This window comes from Macrobrachium rosenbergii, chromosome 53, assembly GCF_040412425.1.
Source record: "Macrobrachium rosenbergii isolate ZJJX-2024 chromosome 53, ASM4041242v1, whole genome shotgun sequence".
Classification (NCBI taxonomy): domain Eukaryota; kingdom Metazoa; phylum Arthropoda; class Malacostraca; order Decapoda; family Palaemonidae; genus Macrobrachium; species Macrobrachium rosenbergii.
The window spans coordinates 43749273-43759341 of NC_089793.1; the positions used below are offsets into that span (position 1 = coordinate 43749273).

General features: G+C 33.6%; 1 protein-coding gene across 2 annotated transcripts in view; it reads right to left on the reverse strand.

Annotated features, from left to right (window-relative positions):
• Window positions 1-4150: 4150 nt before the first annotated feature.
• The window catches only part of LOC136834420 (BAG family molecular chaperone regulator 1-like), a 121391-nt gene continuing 115472 nt past the window's right edge, over window positions 4151-10069 (reverse strand). For both annotated transcript variants that reach the window (XM_067096999.1, XM_067097000.1), the window contains exon 5: window positions 4151-8949. In XM_067096999.1, the coding sequence (XP_066953100.1) occupies window positions 8830-8949 (120 nt within the window). In that variant the 3' untranslated portion in view covers window positions 4151-8829. The remainder of the gene's footprint in view (window positions 8950-10069) is intronic.

A 10069-nucleotide genomic window follows, 5' to 3' on the forward strand; every position in this document is an offset into this window, starting at 1 on the left:
TGTGTCTTCATGGATTTGTATGACTTGCCTGTGTTTGATGAACAAAGCTGAATGGTGGGAACATATCCCATGCCTGCAAAATGGTATCCATGGCCCAAACATAAACCGTACAATGGAAGCTTCCTGTTGAGATGTCACACGAAATAATGGTAGATAATGCAGGGCAGAGCCAAAATGAAGCATTTTTGTATTCTAGTTGGTATGGCAAGAGACATTTTATGATTAATGGGGCTGTAGTGAGCAAATGTTAGCATACACAAGAATGAACTTACACTAGAATATATCAAACTGGCCTCAGAGAGGAATGTTAATACTTTTGAACCTATAAGCCAGATTACTACTTGAATAAAATAGTGTCCTAAAAGAGGTCATTAATGGTAAGAATCTGTAGTGTTTATAAATTCCAGTCAGAACACATTTACTCCTTTCTCTACATTGTTGCATTAAACCCCTAATTCTATTTGTATGAAAATAAAAATGTCCAGTACCCATTCTGCTTTCCACTTTAATTTCCAATCCTAAATTGTGTTTTAACAAGGAAAAAAAACCCATGAAATGATTGAACAGGTTAGGACTTCAGCCAGCTGGGAATTTGGGAAAGGCTCGAAATAGTCAAGACTGAATCAGCAGATGGAAAAAACTCATTATGATAAGGATAATAAACAATACTGTAACATGAAGCAGAAGACAAAGTTGATGAGAATTAAGTGTTGCTTTTGGATCTTAGTGACAGTATTTAGCAATTCTGAGCTAAATTCTTCCTGAGCAAAAATATCTTTATGTACCTTAAGGCCACAATGACTCACTAATTATGTAGATTAGCTTTTTAATGGGTAATTATATATACCAGGTTTAATAGGATTAGTTTCTTAAAAATTAAACTACTCCACTTGAAAAAGTTTTGGATTCTAATTTATTACTTTCTAAAGGAACTTTGGCCTAAAACTTTTCTTATCATCCCTCACAAAGAATGCCACTCATAAGGAATGCACTTTTTTTATAAAAAGATACATAATCACAGTATACATAGACAATTAACTTAAGGGGAGTAGGAGATAAACTAATTACGAGAAAGGAAAGACAACTCTAATAATCCAATCTCCAGTATGACCAGGTTACAATCTTCCCTATTAATAAAATTTTCTTAACTTTTCTTAAGGAACATGACCCACTCGTTGACCAGAATTAGCCTGAAATAAACAAATAAACAGAAGGTACAGGATGTGAGACTGGTTTAGTACAGACAGTCCCCAGTTATCAGCAGGGGTTCCGTTTCAATAGCATGATGATAACCGAAAATCGGCACTGATAACGGGGTATCGGCACTGATAACCAAAGACCGACACCTCTGTTAGGTATGTATCAGCGCCAATACTTGATTATTCATGCAGATAAGCACAAATCGGCAATTATCGGAGCCGAAAATTACTGATTTTCATTGCTAGACACGTGCCATAAAACTGGATTGCCTGTAACGCGGACTGCCTACTGCATCTGAAAATGAATATTGACAGAAAAAACTTTTCTTGTTGAGGACACTGCAAGTAACACAATTTCCATGTGAAACACAGCACTTGCAATGGACTTTTTCCATAAAATTCATGGCAGCAAGTCTAAATTAATTACAAGACTTCAACCATTCCATTTCTTGACTCTGATCTGGGACATCCTTAATCACTACTGTGCCAGCTTCAGTAATTCTTATAATCTCTCTATGTTCAAAGGGACACACTTGTATCTTCTTGTTCTGAATATATTATCAGTATTATCAGCTTTATAATTTGATTTTACAGGGATTGCACCAATTTTTCTTTCCTTAATTTGTAGTTCTTGTTTCCATTTCATCATATATACTTTAAAATTATGTTTCCCAGTGTTTTTAATATCCCCTGGCCCACTTTATAAACATGCTTCATTAGACAAAAAGTTAAACTACTCTCTTAATCTACTCAATATTTATAAAAATTAAAGTAATAAGTAACCTACCAGCTTTGATCATCATTCTCAGTAACAGTCTTTCTTTCTTTTCCTGGATTTAAGTCAATCACTAATTAATCTGCAGATCATTGCAAAAGTTTTACTTCCAAACAATATATATCTTCAGATCAAGTAGCATTATGTAATCAATACTTCAAATATGATGTAGCCATATATTTTTAACATAAAAAATCAATATTAGTAAAATTAATTTGGTGAAAAATAATTTTTTTAATTTTTATATATATGTATATATATATATATATATATATATATATATATATATATATATATATATATATATATATATATATATATATATATATATATATATATATATATATATATCTATATAATGTATATATAATGTATATATACATATATAGGCAAAATTTGAATCCCTATTACCTGTACTTCCAATTATGGTCATAATATTGCCAGCTTATATTAGATTTTCTTGAGCCAAAGTCTCTAAAAATTAATTATATGGATGAGAGAATATCATACTGTCTCACTTTATCTTCTGGACATATCTAACAGCACTAAGGATCTTCATAAGGTGGCTTAGAAAATATAAAAATCTAAGTAAGTTTCAACGTAAAATTTATGATGAAAGAATAGATTCTGATATATTATGACTTCAAGCATTTTCATTCAATATACTAAGGGTTTTCTGTTCACAAATTTGTCAATTTGCTATGTATATCTGGAAAGATGGAATTTATATTTAACCAGCTTTTGGTCAATAAACTGCTCCCAAGATGGTTTTCCCCCCTTGTTACAACAGGGGTTCTCAACCTTTTTAAGCTGATGAGCACCCAACTGTTTTCTGGATAACTGTGAGAGCACCACAATAATTTTATAGTTTGGGAATTAAGAAGCAGTCCAATTAGTAAGTAAAAGACTTAGTCTTCGTTTATTTAAAGGTAACAAAAATTTTAAATTACTTACTATGAAGATTCAAAAATTAATTTTTACTGCCTGGATGTTTATTCCAAGTTACTGACATTCACCAAACAAGCATATTTTACTTAACTGTCATAGATATTATAGTACTTTAGCAGCACACAATGATTCACAGGTAATATTTTTACCTCTTAAGTCAGATTATATTGATATCTGAAAATGTAAATAAATGAGATTTATTGTTCAATAACAAACTAAAACATTTGTTTGCTTATTATCAATTATATTCCTCATTATGTTAATCGTGTTATGATATACGTGGAAAACTACAAAGAAAAAGAGACAAATAAAATTCACAGGAAGCATCATTTCTGAGTACTGATACACAAGCTAATTATTTCAAATCTTGAGCATTAGAAAAATAATAATAAAATAATAAAACAAGTCCACCTCTCCCTAGTTTCTGGCTTCAGTGAGAACCCTGATGCTAAACTGATTTGGCTAGCTTTTCTATATTTGTCTCATCAGTGTTTGCCAAAGCAACTCGTGAGCATTGTTATATAAAAAAAAAGGCGGAGGGTTATTTTAAATTCGGCAGTTAGGTCTATGAAGAGTTGGTGCTCGCGATCACAATTTCAACAACTTCCAAAGAGCACAGAGGTGCTCGCGAGCACCAGGTTGGGAACCCCTGCCCTAGTAGAATGATCAAACCTATGAGTAGATTTTATTACAGAAAAGCACTTACAATTAGAAAATTTAGTATTGAACAGGAATTAAGATTTCTCCTTAACTATGACTAGGGCATTTTACATATTTTATAAGTATCATATTGCAAATGTTCAATACAGGCAGTCCCCGTTAATGGGAGGCTTGGTTAACAGTGATCCAGTTTTACAGCGCTTGTCTAGCGACGAAATCGGAAATTTTTGGTGCCGAAAATCTCCGATTTCCACTTATCGGCACCGATAATTGGGTATTGGCGCCAATGCATACCTAACAGAGGCACCGGTAACCAAAAATTGGCGCTTTTCGGTGCCGATAAGCCCTGAAATTCGCCAAAAAGGCGCAAAAATCGCCGAATCTTGGTTTGTGGCAATTTTCGGTTATCATCACACCCTCAGAACAGAACCCCACCGATAACCAAATACTGCCTGTAATGGTTCTGAGACTGTAACCGTGGATCATTTACCATATGTATATGAAGGGTGAGTAATCTCAAAGCTGTAGGATCATTATGTAACTAATTAAGGTTGTAAATGATATGCTGTTTCTAAGTAACAATTTGTATTTGTTCCTGTTTTATACATTAAAGTAATGTATTTCTATATATATATATAAATTATATTTTCTTTTTCACATGATTAAAGGGTGATATGATCTGTTTGCTACGTGACCTTATATAAAACAGGCACCATGACAGATTAGCAAACAAATCATAGCAATTAATGCACCATTTTTCTGATTTTTGGGCCCATCGTAATCCCTGCTTTTAACTCTCTTCCCTTCTGAGTACATGAAGAATAATGTGGGGGGAAGGGGGGGGTCATGATGAGCTCATTAAAGGTCATAAGCCACTACCAGGTCAAAGTCCTGGTCTTTGGTTGTTCATATTATTGTGTCTATTTCACCTTTTCCAGTTTATCTGTAAGTTTAATGTTTGTTAAATACATTGATTACAATTTGTGTTTCTCTGTTCTTCCCCTAATTTGTTTCCTTATTGATCATAGGGAGTATACAACTTAGTTACCTCAGCATGTACAACTTAGTTATCTCAGCATAACATGGTTGTCATCCTGAGTACCCACCAACAACCTTCACACTGAGACCCTATGTATACACACCTATAAAGACTAGCAGTTGCCATGGAATATCCAACCCTTTAAGTGGAACCACTCCAGTAACAAGTTAAGACAGCAAAAATTCAGGGGCACTTTAGCCATCTGCCAAAATAATCTGGAATCTCCTTCAGCTTGCCTAACACATCCACAATTGCATCTTTTTTTATGAAGGAAGGAGAAAACCCCCTTGCCTTTCTTGGAATAAATCTTTCATCATCCATTAAAAAATCAAAGCATCTTTGTAAATGCTCATACACAATACACGCACTAAAAGCAACTTACCATCTCACCAAACTTAAACAAAACTCGTCACTACTATTACAAATAATAAAGTATCATATGTATTGAAGGGACCACTAAGTCACATTTCTAGACTTTTATAGGGATCACCAGGAGGATTTGTCAATAAAAGCAAGGTGAAAATTAGAGTTAAGAAAATTTAAAATAAGTTAAGACAACCTAAGAAAATTTAAAATATGTTAGGACAACCAAATGGGAAGACACTGAAGCGAATGAATTTGAAGTCAAGGCAGAAAGCAATGCAGCTGGGGTCCAAATATACTGCAAAGACCTTGAGTACTATCTACAGGGCCATGGCAGGCAGTACCCCAAAAAAGATAAATGTTAAAAAGTTACCAGGTGTTTTTAAAATCATCTTTGGTCAAAATCTGAGGTCTGCTAACAAGGATATCCTTATCTACTAAACTACAAAATTAAATAATTTTTCATTAGGAGTTTTAAAACGCCTGAAACAAAATCCATTACCTGTCATCCATGAAGTCCACACCCCAAGTTCCTATACAACCTGGCATATTCTCCTTTGCATACTGCCACCATAAATGAAATCAAAACACTACTGAAACTCATGAATAACTATTCAGTAATTAATGCAAACATACATTTCGAGACAATGTACAGAAGTGAACATATATACGACAGTGAAGGATAAACAGTATCAATATGAATGCATATTCACTATGCTTACAACGTCGTCCTAGTTACTACATCCAAAATATTTCTCTTTTGGTATAGAATACAATCTGGACAGGGTTCATCTCAAAATACATTAAGTTAAAATATAAGTTTGAGTTGGCCATGTTCCTACAATTTTTACTATGACTCTTTAAAAATGTAAACTCTATAGCATTTCAATAAAATATACATGAATGCAAACCTCTGTTAATGCTGATAAGAGGAACCTAATATCAAAAGTATGAGAAACCCATAAAATTCTTCTTACTAAAGATCATGAAGTGGTATGTCATAAAACCAAATATATTCAGACCGATTGGCTAATGCTTAAAAAAAAAAAAAATAAAAAATAAAACTATATGCTGAGTCACAAAATACTGACCATTACAATAAAATAATACATTACAATTGTACAGTAGTTAATAATTATTATGTGTAGTGGATTATCTATGAAATTACTATGGAGATAATTCTACACTGAACCTGCCAGTGTAAAATGAGTCAGAATTAAAAACCACATCATAAGCATCAGCAATATGCATGCCAAGGAAAATCCCTTGGAAAAAAAAGGGCACTAACCTTTACAACACCCTGCTTATATATATAGGGAATGCAATCCAAAATCTTTTATTTGGAACAGAGTCCTAGCTATGTAGTATGAAAATGATATGGTTTGATCAGACCACAGTCATTTTTGAGGCAAGAAATGACTGAGCAGTAAAATTACAATTAAAGAGTAGCAAGAGCCTGTATATACCGAAAAAAGACAGTTGGTCTACTCTACATAAGAGTATCTCAATAAACAGCAAAAATTTATAATGTGTGTACAGGACTTTTCTGTCAAGCAAAGTCTGGGACACACATTGAAAAGAAATGATATTCTTGAAAGCTATAACTACAAAATAATGAGAGTAATGGCTGAAGTGTTCTGGGTTAATGGTTAAATAAAGGAGAAAGTAGCTGAAAAATGTTGAGTTCAGAGGTCAAACAATGTATTAAAATCTAAAAACACACTATTTTGACCAAGTGAAGGAAAGAAGAGGGCAGCACTTAGAGTGGTAGGATGCTAACCACTGGACTCAAGGGATCATGCACAGTAGCCATTGATGAGTATCTGGAGTACAAACAATTCAGCCAGTCAGTTTAGATATAAAAGATAATTTTGCTTGATCACTGAAAAAGGAATCTTAACTCTTGCAGGGCTAGCCAGAAGTTTGTTCCTATGAAAAAATTCAGGTCAAAAGTGTAAAGACTGCAAATAGTAGCGGACTTATCTAACCACTGACCACCATAAAAGAAATATTCTATGTAAAATGTATAATGAACCAGATAATTAAACAATAATTAGTTCCTACTCAAATACCTATACAGTCATTTTGCTTCAAAAATTTCTCAAATTCTGTTTTATTACTACATCTTTACTCCTTTTGTCAATAACATAGTCCCACCCACTTGTCCTTTCAGCTTGAAGACTAAATAAAATGACAATCATACTACATAACATAGACATACAACACTAAAATCTTACCTGCTGTTTTTAAGGTGACATACCACATCATGATGCCTAAAACAAATGAGCTGGAAAATTCTGATCAAACCACAGCACTCAGCATCCACAGAATCTGCAGCTTCTCATAATCAAGATGGGGCCTATGTGGAAGTGGTACAATAATCATAGTAAAAATCAAATACTCTGTACTGCATTTACAGGGGTTTGCTGCATTCAACAATACTGTACAAACAACTTTGCACTGTAATTGCCCCGTTACTGTAACCAAATGAACATCATGATGCAATGTGTGTATTGCATCATCATGCCGAACTACACAGAATACTGTAACAATAAATCCTTGAACAATGAATAATGTCAATACCTGTATAATAATTTGGCTGCATTCAACGTATGCTTGGTAGGATGCACAACATTTTGGAGATCCAGGTGATAAGCAACAGCAACATTGAGCATGTTCTACACTGTATATGGATGGATTAAGATATGCTTATCTATAGGTTATAGTCCCTAGATATCTTCATTATCAATTAGGCTTTTTTGTGTGATACAACAACTGTATGCTAGAATATGGTACCTACAATACAAAATATTTACTATATCCATCAGAAGAGAGCAACACTGAAAATGCATATGCTTGGTGAATTAAGTTGAATGGTTTTGAAACCTAATCTCACCTAAATATACTTCTGTCATATTACTCAAGACATGTCAACACATTTCCACATATTACTTGGCTTTTATAAAAGCTAATAATAGTAAGGGTTTCAGTCAGTAGAACTTAAGTGAATAAAGGATATTATATATGGATTATTTTTCCCCTTTTAACACACACCAACACTTCACATGTTACATCACTCACTGGGTTACACTTAATATAACAAAACTCAAATATACTGAATGGCCTTCAATAATGATGATCTGCTATGTAACCCCTCACCTTCCCAAATTCATCCTTGCTTAATCAAGTCACAACAATCTATTTCAATTTGGCACAATTCCCTGTGACCCACAATCATTTAGCTGCTTTTATGTAAATGGAAGAATTTTTGGGTATAATCAGATCTACAAAACTTCCTAGAAATGCTAGTCATCTTTAAATAGTATGAGCGCCCACTTCACACCCAAACAGCAAATGTTTGTAACTTTACAAATTACGCCCTGAGGGTTACCTTTCCAATGGACAAAATTGGCTGTTAATAAATACTGTGTCTTAAGATTACAATACACCATCACAGTAACGAACATAACCCCAATCAAAATATACAGATAAGAACCTATAAAGCCAAATAAATTAATATAGTCTTTATTAAAAGGAGTCTCCATACCATCAAATACAAAAATAAAATACAAGCAAAAATATCATGCAACTAAATTTCAAACCATTATGAAAAGAACAGCACTGAAAAATGCTGCAGTCAATCAAGAAAATAATATTTTGATAACCTACTATATACATATATAGATATATATATATATATATAGCATCTAATATGAAGTTATAGAACATGACTTCCACCTGAAACAGCTACTCAAAGCCTACTACAAATGTTAGTATCTGAGTATTGCTGTTACTGTACCTATATTTGACCAGATGGGGACATATCACAAAATGTGCCTTATCCACTAAGAGTAGCTTTTAATTAAATGATTAATATCCTCATGTAGCTGATCTGATCGCTCCATCAATTGCTGGATCTTCTTCACCACTGACTTGCGCTTCTGTCTTGCTGGACCCTGACCTTCCTGTAGAAATGGGAGAATAATATTTTCAATTAAATGTTTCCAAATAAAATCTATCACAACACCTCATTACATATACTACTGTACAGAGACTCCTCTACATAAGTAAAGCTCAATAGTTAAATTCAGAGATCTGTAAAGCTTCAGAAAATAGAAAAAAAAATTTTAAATCATAAAAATCAACCAAACATGGAAATTTCTGGAAAAAACACCGACATGAACTCTAACAAAGGCAAGGCACTATGTACACATCTTTGCTCACCAGCAGGGCATTAATGTGAAGATCTTACGAGCTTTTTCTTTAATCAACTTAACAAAAGCTTGAAACAAGCAGAATCAGACACTACAAGAACAGTCCTTTATTTCTTATTAATTGTAAAATGCATACATGACATGTTACACCCTATCATAATATGTTATATGTCAAAAGCTAATACAGTATTAACTACCACTTTGACAAGCATATGAATTGTAGCCCAACATTTTATACATTTTATGCATTTTGTGTTACAGTAAAATTTTTTACATTAATTATAAATTTTAATGAGTGTGAAAATCACAGTGCACTGCTTTGACATTCATTCATAAGTATTGTACAGGCAGTCCCCGGTTTACGACGGTTCCGGCTTACGACGTTCCAAGGTTACGACGCTTTTCAAACATATTCATCAGAAATTATTTCCTGGCTTACAACGCATGTTCCGGGGTTACGACGTGTCGTACGCCGATCCGACGGAAGAAATATGGCCCCAAAACGGCAGAATAATCATAATTTGAAGGTTTTTTTGATGTAAAACTCAATAATAATGCAGTTTACATCGTTTTCAATGCACCCAGAGCATTAAAAGTAAGGTTTTCTTATGATTTTTGACGATTTTCGACGATTTTCCGGCTTACGACGATTTTCGGTTCTGACAAGCGCAAAGAACGGAACCCCCGTCGTAAACCGGGGACCGCCTGTAATGGTATTTTTTTTTCCAAGTTTATGGTGCATAATTAATTTGTTTTTATTTCTTGTCATATATTTTAAGGTATAGCCTAATGTACCACTTTACATGTTAAAAGTTTATATACTGTATACAGACAGTCCCCGGTTTACGACGGTTTCGGCTTACGACGTTCC